The sequence below is a fragment of the Columba livia genome, chromosome 1 (assembly GCF_036013475.1).
Source record: "Columba livia isolate bColLiv1 breed racing homer chromosome 1, bColLiv1.pat.W.v2, whole genome shotgun sequence".
NCBI lineage: Eukaryota > Metazoa > Chordata > Aves > Columbiformes > Columbidae > Columba > Columba livia.
In genome coordinates this window covers 29056788-29082526 of record NC_088602.1, presented here as the reverse complement: position 1 = coordinate 29082526, position 25739 = coordinate 29056788, and the positions used below count along the sequence as shown (strand labels likewise).

Below are 25739 nucleotides of genomic sequence, written 5' to 3'. Positions count from 1 at the left end.
CTGAGGTTAAATGAGTACTGCACTCACAATTAAAATATATGTGGAGAACAAAATACAAAAGAGAATAATATACTGTTTCAAATATATTCCAAGTTGAGTTCAATTAGATTTCTACTATGCTACAAAAAGTTCAGGGGATCCTCCTGGTTTGCTCTTTTCTATCTACATTACTATTTCAGAGAGGAGGAAGAAAGCACACTGAAGAATCCCAACATTTCTGTTTCAATCTTTTTCTTTATACACTGTACTTGTTAACTCAGAGATTAAATATCTGCAACTAAAATAAAGACTAATGAAAAAACTCTTTAATAAGTTACTATTCACAAAAATTATGCATTTAAAAGTTGGAGAAATCTGGGATCTGCTGACCACCTACAGTCCAGTAGAGCAGCACTGCACTGAAAAATCTCAAGAGTTTGTAGAAATCAGGCAAGATTTCCCCCCCTCAATAAACAGCTATAGAATGGATCATTAAAAACATAGCAGCAAAACAGATCTTCTGATCTTGTTATTAGTTTAGAAAACAGAATTTAATAATGATAATTTTGTTTTAAAAAGAAAACTACTAGTTTTCCTTTCGCTCTCAGTAAAATAGGGTATAACTATGGCAAAATCCTGCATATTTACAGTGCAGTAATAACTATTATTTACACTAAAAACACACTATTTACTAGTATGTTATTACATGTACCCACATTAGGGGAAGAAAATAGCATTTGGATTCTTTTCAACCCAGCTTCAATTTTTAAAAACCCAGTAAAGATCACTGGGGCGAAAGGAAAGAGGTAGAGAAAAAGCTTTGAAAATCCGAGTGGAGGATGGAAGAGGAGCATTACTTCGAGCTATGAGCTCCTCGTACTTTCTACAAAACAGTTTTCACTTTTTCTGTTAGAACCAGGCAGCGAAAACCAAACTGAAATGTTTATTTCTGATCCCTATTGACTGCAGTTCCCAAAAGTCCACCCATGGTACAGTCTTTCTGCCACCTGAAGTTAACAAGACATAAGTCAATATAAGAAAAAGAAGATGTGTAGGTTTTTTTCTAAACTCCCGCCCTCCTCCATCTTACTCACTTTCAGCTGATCACAATCTTTATCAGATGCAACGGCACTGATTTGGAGGAAAAGTGTTTACTTCACACGGTAGTGCTTATATGCATAAACCCAACAACAATTTAAAATTACTTTCTCCTATGATGTAATTTTTACATTTTGAACTCAGCAGTTTATTATGCACTAAAGGTCTACCAAAATTTTTGGAAGGGAATAAACTAATTATTAAGGTTTAGAAGTAGAGCATCAGTACTGTAATTTTATCAATGCTGCTGTAGCAAGCATGATAATCTATGATCAGAGACACATGGCTGCATCTTCTACAGTAAAGTTTACTTTTGCCTTTTTGGCAGAAGAGAAGTCCTACCTATCAAGCTCTACCTTTGGTAATACTAGTACTGCTGTTTGTGAGAGAGACGTCAGAAGAAAATTAAAGTCTCTTGCAGATTAATTTTAAACTGATCAGCTGTGGGTTTATACAGAAGATGGATGTTTTTTCTACAAATGTTAATGAAGTAATACAACAGTTTCGTGACATTAGAAAGTAACATAATTTAACTAAATATTTATTGCAGAAAATATACTGTATCTATAAAGAATGCTACAAAATGCTGTGAACACAGTTGTGGCTGATCCTCCGCTGCCGTAAAAGAGAGCCTGGAGAAGAGAGCGAGAGCACACACTGCAACCCTCAGCTGTGGCCCCAGGTCTTGCAGGGCATGACATGCAATGGCTGGGGGCCGTGAGTGACACCATCTCTCCCTCAAATTAACCACCAGAACTGACTGAGCATGTTGATGTGCTCGCTCTCCCTCAAACTGACAGGGTTTTTAAGGTCCACTTGCACTATGCAACTTTCCTGTGAACTGCTCCACGGAGACTGACAGTGTCACAGACCCCAAGCTTTGCACATTTGATGCTCTGAAAGACAAGGCTGGCCTTCGGAGGGCTGCCTAGTACTCTGCTGTCCTGGATGCCTGTGGCTAAAAGTAATTTGCAATAGTTGCGAAATGTGATGAATGCATATTTCAATAAAGCCTAAAAAAGCAAAGAAGTAGAAATACAACTTCTTCAGGTATGGCCACCCCAATAAAACCAGTTCTTTCAGTGCCACCTCGTGGTCAAGTTGTCTTTACCTTTTCATTTACATTAAGCAGTCCCTTCGACAAATTCTGAACAAGAACTAAACAGTAGTATATTTTATATAAGTACCTCTACACTTTAGGTTTGTAGCACAAAGCCCCAGCAAGTACGTCGTATTTCATGGGGTGCAATTTGGTAAGGTGTTATATGAGAAAATGTACTAAAATGTCTCATTTAAATTCCCAAAGTAAAAAACTGATAAAGGCTAATTAGCTTTTACTAAGTGCTCCTGAGAGTAAGAATGTCTTTCATTATGAGTTGTACAATAATCTATTAAAAACAATTGCATGCTTTGGACAGCATTTTTTTGTTCAGAAAAAACATCCAAGAGCAGCAGAAATCCACGAATCATTTATATTAAAATAAAACCAGCCTGACATTTTACTTAAATTACAAATCAGTAAGTTGGAAAAAGTCCAGTTACATTGACTGTACCATAATTCTGTCAAAAATACTTCTGAAAATTAAATAAATTGAAATATGTTTGGGTTGCTGTTTTGTTTTTGTTTGTGTTTTTTTGTTTGTATTTGTTGTTGGTTTTTTTGGGTTTTTAAATCTGATGCAAGACTAAATTGCCACCATCACTGGCACTGCAATTCATGCCCATCTTTTCATCTTGTGGGCTGGAAATACTCATTTCTGTTCAAGATAATCACGAATATGCACTTACTTATACAGGACAGGTCTATCTTGTAATGCTTCCATGGCTTGAGCAAGAACTGGAGAAATGTCACACGATTCTTGCGTCAAAGTCCTGCATTCATCTATAAAATATCAACACAGATAAAAGTGCATTGTTTACACTGTAATGCCTTTTGTAACAAGCTGTCAAACAAGAAAATCAGTCAAAAACTCAAATGTTTTTGATTTTGAACTGAAGCCTTCAGAATATGCTACCTGGCCTAGCTCATGTTACTGTAATTAACTTCCCCCATGAGCAGTAATTTGCTGTAAAATGGGTGCCCATCACAAATCTCAACAATAAAAAACAGGAAAGGAAGCTTAGTATCTGGTTGTGCCCACATACAAATGTTAAATCATTCAACCATCAGAATACTGTCAGGCTACTTTATAACCATTTATCACATTTCAGGTAAACCACTAAGAAAAAAGTGGGCAAGCATTTAAGCAAGCTGAGGGTTTGTTCTAGGTGGGGTTTTTTTTGGTTATTTTGTTTTGTAACTTTAGTCGAGTTAACTATATAATCTTGTATATTCCATGCAAGGACCTGGAAATCATATAAACTAAAGCACATAGTAGCATAAAAATGATGACTTTTCACTAGGGTGAAACCACAACCACTATCTGAAGCTTCTACATCCACTGAAGAACAGGTAATGAATATAAAATCACATTGCAGCAGCATTTTTTCCGCAGATCTTCCTGTCAATGTCTTAGGAGAAGAGAGAAGGAATACAAAAGCATCTACATTTTACACTATCAAGATGTTACATAGAACACTGACACTTGGATCCAGAGTACATATGTGAAAAAATAATCACCTGCTATCATTCAAAAGAGCACCACAACAAAATAAGGTGCTTTTTTTCTTTTGTAAAGGTAATAAGCCATTCCTCAAAAAAACCCAACAGATCTTAATACCAAATTGTCAAAACCAAGAACCCTGTGACCTGAAAGAAGATGAAATGCAATACACTTAACAATTTGTTTAGACTATCAAACTGTACTTCTTATCTGTGAAAAAACATCTGAAAATACAAATAAATAATATAGTTTTAAAAACAGAGATAAGATAGGCCCAAAAAAGGAGAGAATCTCCACTTAACTATTTGGTTCACAAAAGCTGAGCTTTTAGATAAGCCTTTAACAAAAAAGGAAATCCAAAGCCTTGATAATGAATCTTAGAAAGGGTTTTTGCTGAGTTTAATTCACACTAAAGAATTAAAGGAATCATCATAATAATATTCATAAACATAAAAACATTCTTAGTCCTACTTTGAGTCCATCTGTAAAGTCGTTCGTAAGATGTCTCCTGCAGTAAAGCCATCTGTTCCATAATTTCCAAGCTGCAAGAGAAAAAGATTTTATTCGCAGCTATTTTAGGTAGTACTAGCAAAGGCACGTACAAGTGCAATAAATCATACCATTATTAAAATTATGAAAATGTAGAAATATGTTACTCTTCTTTGTTTTTATGTGAAATACTCTGTATAATCATATGAAGTAAAGAATAAGACTTTGCTGTAACTTCTGCTTTTAACAAGTAAATGGTTATCTTGCACTCATTTACACAGCACTCACCCTGCCCTTTGCTGATTTGTCCGGAGGAGGATCTTGACATCATCGTGAATTTGCTTTACTCTTCCCAAAGCCTTGAAAAAGTCCTAAACCAATTAAAAATCAATAAATAAAAAAATAAAGGCAGAGTTTAAAAGCAGGAACATCTCATTCACATCTCTAGCAGTCTATACTCCCCATTTCAATTCCATATTTATGTTCCCTGAAGGTCTGTGTTCCAAGGACTGCTTTTAAAATACAACATCTCCTCCACCATCTCTCACCTTTTGTCACATCTTAAGAGCCTTAAGATTTTTTTCCTTACCATTGCATCATGCCCTTCTTCCACAAAAAATAATTAACAGCAGCAAAGATGTGTTTTTAACCTGTCTTTTACATACCATGTGTGTGCTTTACATTAATCAGTTAACACTTCAGGGAAATTCTGAGGACATTACTATGCATTGCATCATCTCCCTATTAACATCAGCAACTAAAGAGCAAAATGAAACATTATGAAGTACAATGATTACAGGTTGATATATTTTGTTTTCATATAATGGGGCAACAATTTCTAAGAAAAATTGAACATTTGCAACAGACTATTCCAGGGTTTTCCAGGCAACCCTTCCCCGCTGAGAAACTCCACGGCAGCAGTGAAGGAATTAAAAACAAAAAAAAAGAAAGATGTGGACATATGGCCAAACAGTTTATTTTGATACTGTTTTGAACAGCAAAGGGAAATCCACAAACATTTTCAGATACCTGCCTTATTAAGAAGTCATCTTTCAAACGACATGGAGGAGACTAGCAAATTTGGATTTAACTGTCTGTGACTTGAACAGTTTGCCTCAGGAAAGAAGTTTCATTCTGGCTCTAATCACATAAAAATATGCATATTCTAAGTGAAGTAGGACACTGATTTAACCTACTGCCTTGCATCGACTGTGTTGAAGATCCTGCTTATACAAACCCAAATCACTCTTCCTTCAGGAAAAAGCAGCATTTAAAAACTGCCAAAACAGAAGCCTGTCTAAAAAATGTTTTCAGCGCTTTGGTTAATTCTGTCATAGGGGACAAGCACACACATGATTTTACTGAAGTCTGTCATCTCAGTAGCACAACTATGATTATATCTCAGTTACTTTTGCACTTTCTTTAGACAGATCAAAGTATCAAAAGGACTAATCCCTGTTCTGCCATGAACCAAGCGCTGAATAAATGGCACAGTATTGCTGTCATTGTTTCCTGCAACGTGTGCTTTTTAGAAACCTGAATGTTCTTTCGCAGTAAGAGTTGGTACAAAAGCAAACAGCAATTACTCAAGTGCACAATCATTTAACACATTCCATTTATGCCTTCATTAGCACTATTTATGGTTATCTGTTCCATGTCTTTAATAAAGGTTTCACTGCAAACAGGATGCCTGTGGAAATGAGATAGTATGTCTCAGCAGGTAGTCCATATTTAATTGAAGGTTTCCATGCAACTACAACAATAAAAATCTACGAAGTGTACTCAATTCTCTCATTATTCAGTTTGCTTTTACTGCAGAACAATGTGCTGTCTTAGTCAAACCATAAACATATTCAAAAACTTGTTTTGGAAGGTGGCTAGAAGTGAATAAGTACCTAATATCTTCATCAACCAAATAATAATCAGGGAAAGTCTCACATTGTTTCAAGTTACTGAATATTGATATACAGGTATTTGCAAAATGCACACACACACATATACGCAAGGGTAATATTATATATTACTGAAGTGCTGCAAATTTCTCGTTTGCTTTATTTAATGTGATGAAGCTTTAAAACATCTTAACTGAAAATTCAGGCTTCGTGAAGGTCTTTTTGAAGGGTAGAACCACATGAGAGCTCATTTGCTCCTTAAACTCATTACACAAGGTAGAATTTAATGTTGATTTTCTTTCTTGTTCCTTGAATCTTTCATCACACATCTCAAACTCATCAGAAATTCACAGAAATTCATTCTGTTAAATGGTACCTTCCTCCATAAAAAATTAAACTACAAACTGATAATAAGGTCTCACGGATATAATACAATTCAGCTAGGATGCTTCTAAATTTTAGTTCAGGGCAAAGCTTTTAATGTTCATTGCGCTACCTCGGTAATTGGCTCATCTTTTGTGCCTCGAAGGAGGTTCATTTCATCCGGTGTCAGCTGGAATTTTGCTATGAATGCGTCTGCAACTTGTGCTTTCATTTCTAGTCTCTGACTGTAATAAAACAAAGTGAAGAGGACATTACCATTTTATGCATTATTTTGCATATTCATACTTTGGGAAATACAATTACCATTAGAAATCAGTGTTATTAAATTCTAATATTACATTCTTGACATCAAACACTTAAGTTGTATCTTCACATACAATTTTCTACTAAGCTTACATAGATTACCGAGTGAAAACAACACAAAAGTTAGCATAATTGAAAACTAGTAAATTATTTTTAAAAATATTCCTTTAGCATTTGTATCACAAGTTATCTAATCCAGATACTTTGTGCTTGTACAGTTGTAATGCTTGCAATTACTTCCTTTCATATTCATCAAGGAGAGAATGGGGTTTCAGCTCATGTTTTCAGAGACACAAAAAGCTGTAGCACCCAAAATGAGAAAATCATCACCATATTAATTCACTTTTCTGTAGAACAGATCCATTTCTTTCTAACAATATACAGTTGGGATACAAATTCACTAATCTCACCAGCAATTAAAATATAATGGTAATTCTATTATCTTGTTGATTATCATTCCTGAAATAAGCACAGTAGGGTATAATACACAAACGCCATCTCCTGGGCAGCATCTTTTTTTGCACACGTTTTTCACACATCTTATAATCACAGAACGACTCCAATGAATATAGGAAGGGACTGCAATTCCTGCAGCAACAGAAAAATTGTCCCAACTGTGGTTTGAGCACACAGCATTCCAGGAATTAAAAACTACTTTTTCCAGACACTGAGAAGACACTAATAAGTTATTTGTAGAAGAACAACATTCAATTGCTTTAAGACCATTTCAGCTTCCAATGTAATTACTGCAAGATAAATACACTGTTATTACAGGGTGCTAAGACAGGCAAGTATACTTATAATATTGACTGCAATAATTAAATTTCTTTGCAAGATCAAAGCTTGAAAACTAAGCTTTTACTTGTTTACCACTTCTCTACCATCCAAGTACAGTCTGGACCGCATTCAGCTGAAGAAGCACAGAAAACTGGCTTCCCTTCTGTAGACATGGACGGCCGCCCCACCCTGCAGTTCCACAAACTGAGAGAGATCTAAAGATTAGACGAAATGTTTCACAGTTGTCAGTGCTCTAGCGTAATAAACAGTGAGAACTGAAGGGAATATAAAATCCAACAGTGTTTTAACAATAAAATTTATGAAAAAATCAAAGGGTAAAGCAAGCCAGTATTTGTAAGTTATACAGAAGACACCTAAGGAAAAACAAAATCTCATATGCTTTAATACCACATCTTTAACTGATATGTTAGGCTTCCCTGGGGTCTACGCAGATGTGGCTGGTTTGCCTTTACATTGACAGCTCCGCAATGCTTAAAATCCATGTGTTTGTCCAATTAAGCTTTTCTACGCACACTCTACAACTGCTAATTCAGGGTCTCCATGAAGCTGAATCTTCCTCAGGGAAGGAACAAGAGTGACGAAGGACAATTCTGCCCAACTAAACAGGCAATGACAGCAGATGCATCCCTGAAAAATTATAGCACCTTGCAAGCAACCTGGTGGGAGCTTACCACAAGTAAAGAAGAACAGAGAAGTCTAAAAAGGGAGGGCTCAAGAGTGCACAGGCACCTTGGAAATGAGAAAATGCAGGTACAGGAAGAAAAGGTGAGAAAGGTATTTGGAACAGGAGAAAGAGATTGAGAAGCATCATGATGGTTTGGCCAGGAGGTAGGTGGACTTATGTTTTCTAGCACGAGGAATGGGACACGGGGAGGAAGAGGTTTAGGAGAGAATGGAAAGTACCAAAAGACTCAGAGACAAAGAGGGGAGACATGAGGTGATAGGTCTGAAGGACTGGAGTTGTTTCTGGTCCATCTTATCTTTGAATGATTTTATCTAAATCTCGTGTATCGGGGTGAGGACAGACGAGTATTTTCAAACCTAAACAGAGCTGACACTGTTTTCCAACACCACTGGTATGTTTTTCTGACACAGAATGCATGTCAGACCTCAAACAGTCAAAGGAGAATGCAAGAATACAATTTCAAACACATTCAGTAAATTTTCAGCTGGAAGATTAGGCAATAAAATCAGGAGAGAAGCAGCCATGGTATAACTTCAGCTGGAGACAGAGGAAAAAATAACAAGAGAAGCTGTCTACAAAACACACAAGAATTAACAGACAGCAGGATACTATCAAAATAGTAATTTTAAATTAAATATTAGGCTTGTGAGAGGTTTTCTAATAATAACTACATCATTCCCACAACACAGCTGGAAGACAGATCAGGTCTGCTGTGTAGTAATACACTCCCATCATTGCAGTGATGCCTGAGCCATGCTGCTGAGGCTGCCTCTGCCATCCCCGCTCACCCTTTCCCTCTACTGCCCTGTTCACTGTGCCAGAGCTGTTCTTTATATTGTCATCCGGTGAATGAGCCCAGGGAACATATCTGGCAGGAAAAAAAATAAAAATAAATTTATTTTATTTATTGTTGGGGTCAGAGGGTGTAAGTATTCTCTAATTCAGTTTACCATAGTCCTGTACTAAGGGACTGTGGGGTACTAAGTTCTGTACAGGCACACTCTCTGTGCCAGGGGCTGTGCCAGCACAGCGAGCTGCCAGAGGCAAGGGGGTAATGACTACTTTGTCCACTGCTGCTATGTAATCACTCATGAAAACCACACTTCAGAACACTTCTGGGGTATAAAAAGAGGTCATTTAAATAGTCAGTTAATAATAATAATGATAATAATAATGCTCTCCTCTTTCAAACTCCTCATAAACCCAGAGGTACATGCCATAGCTACTCAAACGAAAGATCAGGCAAGACACTTAAAATTTCACAAAATGATGGTGCTTTCAACAGCTCATTCCTGTTCCACACCATTGTGCTGAGAAGTTTAATCCATCAATGTCACCATCATTGGATTTAGTTGAAATGACAGTGTAATTTAGTGAATTAACTTTATTTAATAGTTGCTCTGAGTCTCTCCTCTTGTGATAGAAATCTCAACTTAATATAAAATAACAAAGCTGAAAAGACTTAAACTGGATTATTCCTCCCTTTAGGGAGAAGAAAGAAGGTAGCAAAGAGACTAGAGAAGCAAATGCAAGACATTGTTTGGCCTCAACTCCCACCAAGATAAGAGTAGATGGAATGCTGAGAAACTTTTCTGTTGTTTGAACCTGTGTATCTCCTGAGTGCATAAACTTAAGTGCTCTTATAAAAACTCCATTTACTATTATTTCTGGGTTTTCAAGTATTTGAATGTATACTTTCACCAAACCAGGGGCAGGTGGAAGTCTGATTTTAAGACGTGCAATATACGGGCCATAACAGGTTTTTTTCAGTTTGCTTTGCAGGATTGTTGGAATTAGGGTTGCAGACTTTCAAGGAACAAGCTGCAGAGTCACAAACTGTACAAAGAGCACACTCGTTAGTCTGCACTCAAATTCTGTGCGCCCTTCACTACTGGGGCTGTAAAAGCGAGCAATGGCAGAAGATCTCATTCGTCAACCTCCCTCCACCTGGAAGTCCTCACTCTGCACAGTTCTCCCTCCACCGCTTTTTTGCCGCTACAGAGAACAAGGTGCAAACATCGTGCTTTACAGCCATTCCCATCCCTGGCTGTGTCTTTGGCTCACACCTGCCACAGCTCACTGACCCACTCTGCACACTCCCAATAATAAACTTATAAAAAATAAGAGTCAATATATTAAACTCTAGTATACTGGCAAGTTAAAAGTTACACAATGTGAACACTAACAGCCACAAGGTGGCAGCAATGTTGCATCTATTAATACCTTTCTCAAGCTAGTGATTCCAAAGTGGTGAGAAAAATTACGTTAAACCTAAAAGCTTGCATCTGAATTCTGATAGAGCTATTTCTTTTGGGCTCCTTACAAAGGTCACAGGATTTCAACAAGCCAGTTTGGCCACCTCCGCTTATGCTGTTTGTGACAGTTGCTTTGGTTATCAATCCGCATGAGAAAGACATCCTACCTAGATGATGGATTAGGGAAAAACATGTAAGTGCTAGATACCCTTGACTTCTACCTGGCAGTATGCAGTATTAACAAGAGGAACACATTCACACAGGTATTCAACATTTTTTTTCCTCAGACATAAGGTAACATATTTAAATAGAACTGAATCCATCTTAAAAAAGCAGAGAAATGGATTAAAATATCACTCCAGTTTGCTATAGTTATTTCGCTAAGTGCTATGCAAAACACAACGCAGGTAACAACAAAAGGTGGAGTAACGTCATCTTGTATATAACCCACAGATTAGTACCTGTACAGACACCAGGGACATTGCAAGACCCAGTGGCCTTTCTGTAAACACAATAATTTCTCAATTGTGTTCCAAGCAAGTGCAATACAGCAGAGGAAAGGCCACATTGTGCTGTTATTCCAAAGCTTTTTTTTTTTTTTCTTTTACCAAAGTTATCACTGCATAAAGGAACAAAACTAACAGATCATGGGAACACGGCGCCAATGCAAAGGGGAAAGTGCCAAGCGCTGGTAGACGAGGGAGCCTGGGCAGGGGACCGGACTCCAACAAAGGGCAATTTCCCCAGTTTTAGTCGTTACCAGGGAGACAGAATTCTTTTGCAAGAGAACTCAAAAGGCTGGGAAAACTATGCACTTCATGCACTTTTCCCTTGTACTAAATACAACTGTGCACTGTTTGTAAGGATTATCACCTAGACAGCTCAAAAAATGAGGTGGAAGAGAAACAGTTTAATTTTATCTTGCCAACAAGCACAGCATAAAAATCTGCTAGCTTCCCTTACATAGGACGAACCACAAAAGCACATTCCAAAATTATTTTTCATTGGTGGTACTGAGGATTCAAGACATTTTTAAAGCCTCAAAAAGATGGGAGTATTTCTAACTCATAATGCAATAACCATCTTTAACAGATATGTATAAACGCTTTTCAGCAGCAGCTGGAAAAATTATTTTTCTGGGATGGTTTTTGAGGAAGGTAAATATAAAAGACTGTATAACAAAACATCTACATATGAGTGTTAGGAAGCCATTCTTAAGCATCAAATATTAACTTAAAAAGGAGCATATTTCCACTAAATAGATTATTTTCCATCTCGCAGGGGTGAGCTATTTCATACTGTCGTACCAAACAGACTGCTATCTTCAGCATAGCTTTTATACAATCTGATATAAGGACATTTGAAAGGGGTCTGCTTAGTCTAGCTTCAAATTTGCTATCCAATTCAAAAAAGTCGCCAAAGGCACAAAAATAACCTACTGTTCTCTACATCCACCTGCAAAAATATCACAACAAATGAGCTTAAGCAACAGCAAAAGGACACCTAAATCAGATAGCAGGAAAACAATAAAGAACCAAAACCAATTTCCAGGGAATGCCATGGGCTCTCAGTTCCTGGGCTTTTCTTGTAAGAGCAGATTAGACAAACATCAGTCAGGAATGGCATGGCGTAACTGATTCTGCACTTGTCATGAACATTTCTCAACCTCTAAGACCATGTCTCCCTTATTGAACAAGAGTACTTCATGCCTCCGCACAGCACATGGTGACCAGGTAGAAAATCTGTCAGGAAATGAGGCTTTGCACTTTCTCTACTGATCATGGCTAGAATATGACAAATTAGGTTGTTTTTTTTCTCCAGATCCATTTTAGCTGTTTTGATTCACGTGTTATGCCCTGTTACCTATGCTGTAGTTTGGTACAAATTAGGAAAGAAAATCAGCCTCAGCATTTCAAGCCTTCACTCTCCCTCACGCTGAATCATAATTCAGTTTAGGCAATCACTGCTCTTTCTCATGAAGCATATTCATGGGAATAAACGTAATTACTAGTTTCAAAAGGTCTTTCAAAAGGTCAAGACATGAAATACATCTCATCAGTGCAAAACACCAGATCACCACTTTTCTCAGCATACGCTGATGAAAGCAAAACTCTCTAAGCTGCTACAAATACTGCTGAACTTCCTGCATAATTTCCAAATTGACTATGAAGAAAAAGATATTTCTTAAAAAAGAAAATGAAAAAAGCACCACCAAGAGACAAGCATGAGAGATCTGCACGGTAGCACTACTGAAGCAGCAGATGTGCACTATGAAAGATTGCACAGAGCACAGAGGTGACAGTCAGGTCACTCACTGAACTCCAAGAACTGTGTTTGCTAAATTTAAATAAAGAGCAAGTCTGAAAGTAATTAAAATAAATTGAAGTACCCACTGTTGTATTACAAAATATGTTTAGCAATCATATTTAACTGTATTTTTAAAAAGTGAAACAATCCTAGTGCTACAGGAAGTAATTTTCCAGAATCAACATAACTGATAAAGACTCTGAGATCAAACCACACATTTTGCTTTGTTTAAGAACACAATTAATAGAAACTATCAAAAGAGGATCATATGTAAAGGTGTTCAAGTGCGTAATTTCAATTAAAGCTCTGAAACTTTAGCCTGACTCAAAAAATATCAGTCCAAGTCATTTCCATCCCCATTCTTTCACACAGATTTCAGGTCTTGACTTTCAGAAAACTACTTCTGACTCACCAGTTTTCTAGTTCTGTAGGCTTATTTTCTGTGATCTCCCTGCGCATATACATGCACTCACATAATTGCTCTTATTTAATTTTACAAGAATTAGTATTGAAACTATTACCTTCTGGTCTTTCTTCGGTTGTTAGATCCGCGACTGTCATTTGTGGCTAACCTCAAAAACAATCTTGCACAATACTTTACAATTAAGTGTCTGGTAAAACTCCTAAGAAGCCAGGCTTCTGGCGTTCTGCGTACAGGATTCAGGAACTCAAACGTTACTTATCTGGTTTGGGAACTGTACTGAACTCCAGGACGCTTGTTCCCAAGGTAAGGCAAAGTAGTTTAACACTGCAAGTACTTTTTTGGCTTCACACAAAATAAAGAACTAAACCTTGGTACAACAAGAGAACCAGCAAGTCACAGGAAGCTTTTATTAAAATCTCACTTCAAAGAGCAAGATCGTTTTTCTGTCAGCCTATTAGCAATGGCAATAAACAAAACCACATCTTTTAAAACACCACAGATGTTGTTTGAAAACAAAATAATTTCCTCATTACTATACATAAAAAGCCTAACGCAACCTGAAAACAATATTACTGTGCTCAAGTAAATGTATAGAAATATAGTAAAGACACTGAAGTAGAAGTGGATTTTTAACAATTCACATAAATAATTTAAATTAACTATCTCAGGTTTTTTTCATTACTGAAGTTTGTCATGAAATACATTAAAACAAACATTCTATTCATGACTTTATAATATAAGGTTAATTTATTTATCTTCAATAGTGTAGAGAGACTGGTTGAATGGTTTGGACTGCTTCACACTACATGGTTCCATTGAGTTGTGATAAGCCTCAATTTTGAGAAAAGGGGAAAAAGAAAACCCTAGTTCCTATGTTAAGCAGATTCTGTAACTTAACATGAAGGAAAACTGTTCTGCTTCTAATGTGCAGTAGTTATTTTAACTAGTTGTCACAGAGAAAATAAATTCAGACCAAGCAACCTAACTGACCGAAGAAATGCACCAGCTCTGACATATTCGTAAATATAAAAATGCAAATATATTAATGGCAGGTTGCTGTTTCAAATTGTTATCTAAGTAACACACCTTATTCAGCATTTCTTCCAAACTGGGTCTAAAGCTTACAAATTAACTAACAAGAAAAACAATGTTGCAAAGCAACAACAGAAGAATGCATAAACTTTAAGTTAAAGCTGAGATTAACATCTTATTTTCTACCCCAACTATTTAACTGTCTTAAACTGCACTTTTTACCAACATAGGAAGTCCCAACTAGCTCATCAGGATTACCTACAGGATACTGCAGATGCACCACTATACCTTCAAAACACAAACTTGAGAGGCTAGGATGACCAACAAGAAGCTCAGGTAAGAAATCTGGGAAACTGAAAATCATCTTCAATCTAATTATTTAGGTGATAATACAATGCAAAAATGATTCAGTATAATACACCGAATACCCAGACAGAACCACTGAGACAACCACCCCTTTGCAAGTACCACAGAAGAGAAGAATACACGCAAAGACTAAAGCACGAACGAGCATTCTTACTCAAAATGTTCATCCTCACACTCAAGTTCCCATGGCCACTCTGCATCTTCAGGAAACTTTATTCTTCACCGCAGTTCTTTATTTAAAAAAACCCACTACACAAGTTCAAATGCCACACTGGGAAAATTTTCTGAAGAGATATTTACATTTGCAAGGTCAAAAAATGCTGCAATCGAAGAAAATAGTTCACTTAGTATTTAAATCTTCCTCGTGCTTGTATAGCTAGAGGAATAAAATTAAAAATCCAATTTAAAAGACTTTGTTCATTTCAAAACCAGAGAAGTCAGTAGCCATTCTGTTCTTTTAATTGCAGTTTGCTTTAAGCTTGATACTAATTATGATGTCTTTCGACAAAATTCACTTTCCACAAGAACTGACCAAGCATGAGGAGGGTTTACCCAAGCCAAAGGTTCCACCTGTCATTTACTGAAAACAGCCTTAAGACTGTTATAGAAAGACAATTATACAGCTTTCATCAAAGCCAAAGCTAACATGTATTCTTAGAAAATGAAGGGAAGTAAATAAAAAGCTGTGAAATACTAACTCAGATATTTGCCTAAGTAACTTTCTATCTGTATCATGCTATCCAAGCGAAGCCAGCAGCCCATTTCCCCTAAAATTTTAGTTAAATACAAAAATTAGGTATTTTTAAATGTAAATCCCTAATTATCATAAATGCATGAAATGCATCCGAAAGTTTACTGTGCCTCTTCAGTTTTAGAACACTGAATAAAATTGTAACATTTTCCTCCTGCAAGAAAACGGTCAGCTAAAGAAAGTCATATAAACGCTAAGAATAATAGAAGAGTCTTTTTGGACCAATACCTAGTACGGTAAATCATTTACTGCAAATCAAAATAATTTCTGAAGCTATTTTTTTAAGTGGCTAAAAAACCATGAGAACAGGACTTAATGTAGCACTCAGTGAGATGGGCAGAGTCAAAATTACTTCCCTTAAGGACAGTGTAAACAACTGTACAGCAAGAGGACAGAAGGTACTATCTCTGCTATTACAAAATGTTCAAAAACTATTCTTGTGAAAAAAGAATACTGTAATTAATGTGAAAAGGAAGTATGTAACCAATTTTATTTTTCAGAGTAACGTTTAAAAATGTACTACTGCTCCGCACTGATTTAAGAACTTAACTCATAAACACCGTGGTACGTAAAACATTTTTTTTCTTAATATTTTGATGTCAAATTACACAGAAAATTCTACTATATTGTGTTATTCCTATTTTCCTACACTTCAAGAAACTCCTACCTAACTCATGTTTTCTTGTGAAAAGCCTGTCATAAAATAAACAGCTGGTAGGACCACAGAGAGTAGAAATAGAAATCTGGGACTGATGAAAACTGAAGATGGCTTCTGTCTTTCATAATAAGAAAAGAGACACCTTTTTATAGGAAAAACTCTAAAAAATTGATTACATTCAGCAATTACTGCCTTGCTCTAGACTGACTGGTCTTGCTTCACGGTCATTGTTTCAATTGCCTTCTCTTTGAATGAATCCAGCTTTTATCTCTTCATTTCAATCAGTGTTTTAGGACAACCGTCATAAGACAGATAAGCCATGTCCTCCCAGTTTCACCATTCACTCCCTTCCTGGATAAGAAATGCCACCTGTTACATTTTAAAAAATCAGCAATTTAAGACCTGTGTTTTGTCTGAATGCTGGCAAGATTTTAGCTTTTCAAGAAACCCCTAACATTCAGTAGCAGAGGCCTCTTCATGTACCTGATATAAACCAAAATGATGTATCAGAAGAAACAGTCATTTAATGAGTCAAAAGGTGACTCCAACATCCCACAAAGAAAAAACCTAAAAATCCTTAGCTTAAACTTTTCATAATGGCACTATGATTCTTTCATAAGTATAGAATCATAGAATCATTTTTGTTGGAAAAGACTATCAAGATCATTGAGTCCAACCACTAACCTATTTCAGAGCAATGAGAAGGGTCTGCGTTTCCTTCAGCACCAGGACAGGATCCCACCTGGGGAGCATGTGCTGGCGAGCAGGACATAGCCCCATGCTCTGGATGCCTGGGCAGATGATGTTTTCCAAATGCAACTTTCCCAGGGCTTTCCTGTGACACTTGGAGGGCAGTGGGCATGCTGACACTGCTGTCACACAGCTTTGCATAAGCTCAAAGAGTAGCAAAACCTCTCATTACTGGTCTAGCTCTCCACCAGCTCCCCTGAATCAGCCTTCTGGGGGAGATGGAGGAAACTTTGGAGAATAGTTTGGGTGTGAAGGTGCCTTCAAAAATCATCTAGTCCAACCTCTCTGCAATGAGCAGGGGCTTCTTCAACTACATCAGGTTGTCCAGAGCCCCATCCAGCCTGGCCTTGAATGTCTCCAGGGATGGAGCATCTACCACCACTCTGGGCAACCTGGGCCAGTGTTTCACCACCCTCATTGTAAAAAAATGTCTTTCTCATATCTGGTCTGAATCTCTCTTCTTTTAGTTTAAAACCATCACCCCTCATCCTGCTGCAACTCATCCTGCTAAAAAGTCTTCAGTGTGGATTAACTTGGATGAGAGTCTGTACCCATCCTGAGATTTTGGATTCTAGTCAGGGATGTTTAGACATGACTAGGTCAGATCCTGATGGATTTGCATCTGGAAGTTATAGGAAGATCTGAACTGACCTCAGGAGTGGGTAAAAAGAGCCAACAGAGACAATCATATCTTCAAAGCACCATATTGTAAGATCACAAATACTGTGTGACTTCTGTCAGCAGGTACTTCACATATACTTACAAAATACCCTTTCAAAAGAAAACTTTTGCCTAGGTGTGCACTCTGAGGTCACACAGACCCTTGTAAGTACAGGTTACTTCCTAAACCCATTTTCCTCCTTACACCAGGGGGATGTTCCATCTCTTAAAGAAATTAGCAAAAATAAACTATTGTGCGAGTAAAAACTATATTGTAGAAGTACTGATGTGCAATCTGCATTATCTCCTTCAATGGAATTTAAGGCCAATTAGACACGACAACATTTGGGATTGGTTTTGGTATGTTTCATTCTGCTTCAGAACAAGGAATCAAATCAGCTTTCCTTTTCTCACGAATACAAAACAGATGACCACTTCTCTGTCTTACTGCTGCATGTACTCATATTTGAAGTAACAAATTTTAGTAAGACTTGACTTCTTCTCACTTATGCAAACTGTGACTTTGCCAAATCCTTCATTTTATATCAACCCATATTGTATTTTATGAAGTTATTCTACATTCAACTTTTAAAATATGTACAGATTACACTCTAACCTTCAGGCTCTCATAGGATGTAATCCACTTCCTACTTAAGTCTACAACATGAACCTACTGATTTTGAAAGAGCACCCAGAGCTATCCAAAGTCATAATTTCTACTAGAAACTTATCAGTGGAAATCATTATTTCTAATCTCCAGTGAACTGTATATAATTTTCAGAAGAATGCTCATAAAGCAAGGAGATTCATTCTTCTACATTGACAAAGGCTAAAGCTGTAAAACCAGATGCCCTAGACATAAAAATGATAAAGATTACTTGAATCTGTCATAGGCTATTATCCTCTTTCCATGAATAAAAATACTGAAAAGAGCAAAATACAAATCTTTTCTTCCACAAGAGGCTGGAGAACCAAGGGAAAAAGTGGTCTGTGTTAGGCTTATTAAACAGCACTGATGTATTTCACAGCTTTAAATATGGCAGAGTAGTTATAGGCCAACTTTCTGTTCCTACATATAGCCCCTGAACAAGACAGCAATTTCCACTGAATATGAAGCATTAACAAGTAGCTTGTGAAACTAATGAGACCCTGAGCATTCCGTATCTGTTACAAAACAATGTAACTTACATTATCAACTGACATTTGGTAAAGCACATCCATACTCAGCTGTACAACTGTAACTGACTTTCTTCCCTAAAGGCTCAATTTTTATGACACCAAGCGCTAACACATGTTCTTACCTTTTTGTATCCTCTAGTAACAAACTAAGAGTTCAGGACTTTTATTCCAATTAAGCTACAAACATGGATACTGTTAAAAACAAAGCAGTAATAAAAAACCTCAAAGTTTGTATCCTTTTTGTATCCTCTAGTAATAAACTAAGAGTTCAGGATTTTTATTCCAATTAAGCTACAAACACAGATAGTGTTAAAAACAAAGTAGTATTAAAAAACCTAAAAGTCATTACTCAAAACTAAGAGTAGCAGAATCAGATCTAAAAGAAAATTCCATCAGTGCTGTCATGTCTTCAAGAAATAAACAAGGTGGTATACATACTTTTCTGCCTGGAGTTTTGTGGTTTTTACTATCAAGTCCTGAGTTTGTTCCTTTGCTGCCTAGAATACAAGGAGAATTGTTAGGCACATGAAAAACACAAACACATCAAATGTATTACACAGTCTTTAAAATATGTAATACTTTTGAAGCTGTCTGACTACAAGCAGTTTAAAGAGTGAACTCTTTGTAACAAAAGACCTTCTTGAAATAAGGATTCACTAACCCTCGTTGTTTTCAGGCATGAAAAATATCCTTATCGACATATATTTTCACTTTTATATGCGTTTATATTCACACACAATTTATATTTAATACAAAAGCATTATTACAAATATTAGAAATAGTTCTGATAATTTTGTTTCTCCACCAACTATAAACTGTTTACTGGTATAAAATGATAAATGAAACAAGTTCCTTTGGATGCTGAACTGCCCAGTACAAGTGTTCATTGAGCCGTTTCAGACAACACAAATACAGCTGAGCTGGCCTTGGCAAGTTCAGCTCTACAGTCCAAGCAGCTCAGAGGGTTGTTAAGGACCAAGCTCAACGCACTTAAGAAGTTCATCACAGCCCTAAATGTTCAGTGATGACAACACAAGGGAACCCATGCAGAAACAACTCTGCCACAGAGACCAGCTGCGTGACTAAAGGGATTGCTGCAACTGAAATTAGAGAGTTCTGAAACCTTCACTCAGCAAGAAGATATAAGACATCCGTAACTGCTGGTTTCCCATTTCCCACTGGACACCACCAGTGATCACTTAGGCAGAAAAAGAAGATTTAGCAAGAACAAAAAATCCCAAAATCAAAATGCATTCAGTATGGAATAATATTGCAAGTGAAGAGGTGGAACCAGCTATAAAGATATTCTGCGTGAATAATACCAAGATTCTAATAGGTCTTAATTGTGGTGTTTGCCAAACTGAAGATGCCAGTCTTGAAACCTGTGAGAGGTTTAATGCAAGTACATGCACACACTGACTCATGTCAGCCTTCCCACCTGCCACACTACACTGGTCACAATGGAAAAGCAGCCAAGGGACAGGAACAAGTCCAGAGGTGAAAGAAGGACTGAAACTGCTCAAGTACTACAGTCAACAGCGAGAGCCAGAGCTGTTCCACAAATATTGACAGCTGGCACCACTGAGGTGCCAATTGCTGAATTTTATAAAGGTAACTATTATAGAGTAGCATGCAAATTTAATAAAAACTCTACAGAATTTACTGAACATCTTGTAATTCCAAAATAATGTAAAATATTGTAAATAATGTAAAAAATGTAAAAAACTTTTTGTATCTTATATAAATAATACTATTTAGATTTTGTTATGTATTTGCATTTTAAGCTTCTTTTTATAATATTGATTTTCAATGTTTCAGTCTGACAAAAAAAGACTATTACAACAAAAGACTAGACCTGAAGAATTCAGTATGGAAATCTACTAATTTTTTCCCCTCCCTTTCTTCAGAATTGCAGATTTTAATAAACCAAAAAGACAGAAGAAGAAATTTTCTTCCTTTCCAGTACTTTCTGGACAGAGGTATTAATTTCCAAGAAGAATACTGACAGCAGGACAGCAGAAAGGAAGGAAAAGCAGTTTTTCTGGATCTAGGTAGATACATCAGGAAGCCAGTTTTTATTTACATGCATATAAATACATGTCAGATACTGTTATTATTGTACGTATGTCATGTAAGAGTTCACATCTAAGCAAAACATGGTAACTGGCAGAAAAGAATCAGACATGTCAGAAAAATCACAAAGTTTATCAACTGATGTTTCCTGCAGATCAAAAATAGAAACATTTTTCTCTTCCTCTCCACCTCAATATACTAATTAAAACTTTCATTATCCTTCAAGCTCACTTTATTCCTTTCCAGCACTTGCCTTCCATTCCAGTCATTTCATTTATCAAGTCACTGTCCTGAAATCAGATCTGACAGGATCTGATTATTTGGATTGGACAATATATTAAACTTACAAAAAAAAAAAAAAAAGTAAAAATGCTTCTTGGCTTATCAATATATAGATATATAGTCCCTTTCATATCTTGTGTTTGTTCCACTCTCTTAATGTACTGTTCTCTTAGCACACTTTTCCGCCTTATATGCTACAGATTCTCCTCTTGATATCTGTTTGCTCTACTTAGTTCATTTTTGTCTTTGTATTCAGCTTGAGCACATACTTGCACATTTTCGTGTCCTTTTACAGATAAAATACCACAGTATTTGAAAACTGAGTGCTTGTTCATGGGCTTATTAACTTACTTTACATTCATACAGACAAAGAAAACATGAGTTGAATTGATACAAGTTATGAGTCCTACAGTACTCTAGAGGAAACCTCCTGTGGTAGTCAGAACAAAACCACCTCCTGATTTTAATAGGAAAAGAAATCACTGTAGGGTGGCTCTACTCTGAACCAAAAAAAAAAAAAGACAGATGATAGTTACACTTCATGATCTCAAGACAGGAAAAGCAAAAAATCTGCATGGACACTTGACTCATTTCCACATCTAAGAGTTTAATCAAACAGTTCCTGAACTGACTAGGGAATACATCCACATTATCAGTGTTCAAAGAGATCTGAGACCTCTGAGGTACATTCCATTGCCTTCCAAAACTGAAAATTAAGTACTGCAGATGGTTGCACTGTACTCTCACACTTTTTGGAACAAGTTCATCAAACTACAAGCATTCTGATGGGAATTACATACAATGACAATGAAACCTCTTCATCTAAGTAGGGGAACATCTAACGTCCCCACACAACCCTTAGGAAGGTAAAAAGCAACTGTTTTCAATGGACTTTTTTAGGGAGAGATTCTCATTCACATACTATAACTTATATGCTATATTCAGAACAGATTTAGCCTGACAAAACATCTACACTTCAGCATCCATAAACCTTTTAAACTCATCACTGTACTGAATACTGAACTCCTCCACTAAAACCAAGCCAGATGTCATAACACATTATAAAACATAACATTTTTTTTATATAAATGCAATTAACCCTTTAATTTCACACACATCTAATCCAATAAAATATTTTCTCTCCACTCACACACAAACAGAAATCACATTGCTATTCTCAAAGTAAGTATATTACTACATTCTGAACTGCAAATTGGAAGAAATTAAAATTAGTTGCTCAATGCATTTTCTAAATAAATAAATATATTAATACCTTAAAGTAAAATAATACACATACTATGGAAACATCTTGGTGCTGCTGTTAATCCTCCAAAATATTTATTTATCCTCTTCAAAGAAAGTAGTTGCACCCCAAAAGGAAAAATATACAAAGCACATGTATTTATATATTACCTTCAAACGACTGGACATATCTTCACAGCAGCTGCTCATCGCTTGCACATCTTCATTTATACTCTCAAGCTCCTAAATAAGTTCAAATAACAGTAATTGCATTTTAAATCAGAAACACTATGCCTAGGCCCAGCTTCATCCCACCAAAATGAGATGCTCAAGTTAGAAGGAACACAGTTGCTCCAGGCTACCTGTTTATCAATGGAGAGAATGCACCTCTAAAGGTCAACATTCACCTGGGATTTTTTTGTTTGAAACATCACCTCTCTCTGCGCAGGATTTTCACCAAATGAAACAAACAACGAAACAACTTCACTGTAAAAGTACATTTGTCCTCGAAAGTCAAAATCTCTCTTAATCCTTTTTTCTTCATTTAAACTTCAAATTACATAGCAGTACACTTGCAAGATAGCTAGTCGCGCTGTAAAAATATTACCTCTTTAACTTGCTTGAATATGTGGACAAATTCTTCATTTATGGCTAAGCTTCGCCGTTCTATGTCTCCACGCAAATTTCTTCGGGTGCGCAAACTGTTTTCGACAAAAAAGGTCGAGAGAGCCTTGAGTGCTTCCAGCATTTCCTAGAAAATAAAAAAGACCTTGACTTTCCACACAGTTGCAAAGAAGCAGGTCACAGAGTCTGTAACCATCCCAAGTTCACAGTCTTACAAAACAAACTAGTAGACGGCTTTAGAGAAAAAACTACCTAAATACCCTCCAAATCAGCTGGCAAATAAATAATTACTGAGTCTTTCTTCTTTTCACATAACACACAACTTTGTGTACTATTTTAGAATAGCTTTAATCAGTAGGATTACATTTGGCTAAAGCATGACACATTCACAGCTATAAAACATTTAAATCGGAAAAAGTTTGAGAAGCGCCCTCCGAGCTGAGCAATACAAACCTCCCTGCGATGTGAAGGGATAGCACAGGTGCGTGGCATGTCCCCGCAGAGGCAAACCCGAATTTTATTCCTAATAAACGCCGCAAACGTCAGCTTGCGGCTCCGCAGCGGAACTGAGGCTGCGCCTGGGCTCGCTGCCCGGCCCCGGAGCCTATCGGGGCTCGCAGCCCCTGACGGCTCATCCGGCCCCGCCGCCGCAGGCAGCTCCCCGCCAGGCAGGCCCCGGCACCGAGCCCCGGCCCGCCACCGCCTCCCGCCTCGGCCGCCGCCCGCCCCACCTTGTCGTTGTCCAGGCGAGTCTCCAGGATCTTGTTGAGCTTGCGGGACAGCGGGTTGCTGCCGGGGGCAGCCGGGAGCCCCGGAGCCGGGGCAGCGGCCGGCGGCGCGGCGGTATCGGCCATGACTGCGGCCCTGCCCGGCCTCCCGCTCCCGGAGCGGCGTTGGCGGACCGGCCCCGGCGGAAACGTGATCCCGAGGCTTTGGTTCCGGCCTGGCCCGGGGTGCAGACCTGGTTGGTTACTGCTGGAGGTGGCACTCAGGGGAATATTTGAAAAGAAAGATTTGGGGTTGATGGTGAGAAACACGGTTCACTTCCTCAAGCCAGATAGCTGTGTTTAATTCGCGAAATAAATGCTTTGGTTCTGAGCATAACGAAAAAGGAAAAATAAATGGATTCTTCATTGTATAAACTAAATGGCAAAGATGTATCCACTCATTTTTTTGCATTAGTAGGTTCCAGCACACCGGTATTTTCAGGTAATTCCAGTGGGAGCTGGTGGTGTGTGAGTTAAGGCCTTACACGGTCCCTGGCTGTGCACACCAGCAGTGCCATCTCTGCTGAGAGCAGTGGCCTCTGGAGGTGGCACTGGGCAGAAGGCCACATGTAGTGGCATCTTAGTGGCATCCAATAGCAGCCGACCCTCCAGAACCTGTCAGTCTGAGCCTGGTGTTAGTTGCACCATCAGGAGTCCTGCTGCCATATAGATTGTCCTTTCCTGTCAGCATAGTGTGACTGAGGCAAAGAAACATGGGTTTTGTTTCCCTTTCTTTAGGTCAGAGACAGAAGACATAGGCAGTCTTCTTCACTTACCGATGTAAGTAAGTATCTGTAAAACTGTGTCGAGATGCAGAGGGTCTCTTGTTCTGGCTGCAGATTGACTGACATGGAGGTTTTACCTCCGAGGTCTCCCGGAGCAGCAGAGCTGCCTCTGCCACTGGGCCATGGAGATGCAGTCTGTGGGCTGGACCATGGTGGAACCCGTGTCCCCACTGCAGGCGCGGTGACCTTCGCTCCTCTGGACAGCCTGGCTGGCCTGGACAGGGGCCTGCGGCGGTGTCACTTTGGAGGGATGGGGTTAGACATCCTCAGGTGCCCGGCTGTGTGCTCCGCTCTCATGCTGTGGCCCTGACACATCCTGTGTCAAGTGCTGAGGTGCCATAGAGGGATTTCTGTGAGCTTTTCCAGAGGATGAAAGGCAGGTACACAGGTGAAGGTAAGATGCCATGGAAAGAAAAAGACTATGATACCAAAAAGTCAGCAAAAAGACTCCTTAACACTGTTTTGAAAGTGTTAAAAAGCAGGCACTTTTATTGCATCGCACTGCATGCTTGGAGGATCGTTCCTTTAATCGAGGATGCACGTGATTCGCACTTCTTGGTATTTATTACATGTACCTATTGCATATTTATTTGTTTCTGCCACTTAGTTAATACATTAAACATAAATTATTTACATAACCCAGCCTGTTGCCGAAAGTCCATCTTTGGGATTTGAGAATCTTCATCAGGGGTCTCTAGTGGTCCCTGATGCTCTTTGCAGCATGGTGCCCCCCCTGGTGTCAGCTTCTTCACCAAATTTCTTGAGCATGCATATTGTTATTTTGTGCTGCTGCTCAGCAAAAGTCACGTGGCTCTTTCTTCATGTAGTGAAACATTCAACTTTCCCAGCTTGCAAGCCAAGAACATCCCGCTTTGCCTCATGTCCAGTCTCTATAGAGCTATTGTTTCTCTATTAGGTTTCTGTTACATTATGCCTGGTCTTGCTACATTAGGCCTAGGGTTTTCTAAAATATTTTTGTTCCTCTTATCACTATATGCAACACACAGCTGTTATTTAAGAAGAAAAGTGTCCTGCCATGGTGTTAGCTCTGAAAACGGCAGTGCCTTGTGTATGCAACTGTCTGCTTCCATTCATCTGATGGTGCATAGATCAAAAAGCAAAGATTCCAGTGGTACCATAACTCCTCATGGGTCTGAGGAGTTCACATTGCTCTTCCTGAAAAGAACTGCAAGCGAATTGAGTAGCCTTTGCCTTTATGCCTAACGTGGAGCAATGAAATTCTGAATCTTTCCATCCACTTTTGTTTTTTCTTTTAGTTTGAGTCATTTATCTCAAGAAGAAAATATATAATCAGAGTCTTCCTCTTGAAATTATAGCATGATAAGGACAGTG

General features: G+C 38.0%; 1 protein-coding gene across 1 annotated transcript in view; it reads right to left on the bottom strand.

The window, feature by feature from the left end:
* COG6 (component of oligomeric golgi complex 6) overlaps nt 1-23763 on the bottom strand; it is a 54549-nt gene extending 30786 nt beyond the window's left edge. Inside the window, exons 1-8 of the mRNA XM_065052442.1 lie at nt 23566-23763; nt 22818-22961; nt 22382-22453; nt 19052-19110; nt 6558-6669; nt 4458-4540; nt 4152-4222; nt 2866-2959 (exon numbers count right to left, since the gene is read on the bottom strand). Of these exons, the coding sequence (XP_064908514.1) occupies nt 2866-2959; nt 4152-4222; nt 4458-4540; nt 6558-6669; nt 19052-19110; nt 22382-22453; nt 22818-22961; nt 23566-23688 (758 nt within the window). The 5' untranslated portion in view covers nt 23689-23763. The remainder of the gene's footprint in view (nt 1-2865; nt 2960-4151; nt 4223-4457; nt 4541-6557; nt 6670-19051; nt 19111-22381; nt 22454-22817; nt 22962-23565) is intronic.
* Between the last annotated feature and the right edge of the window lie 1976 nt (nt 23764-25739).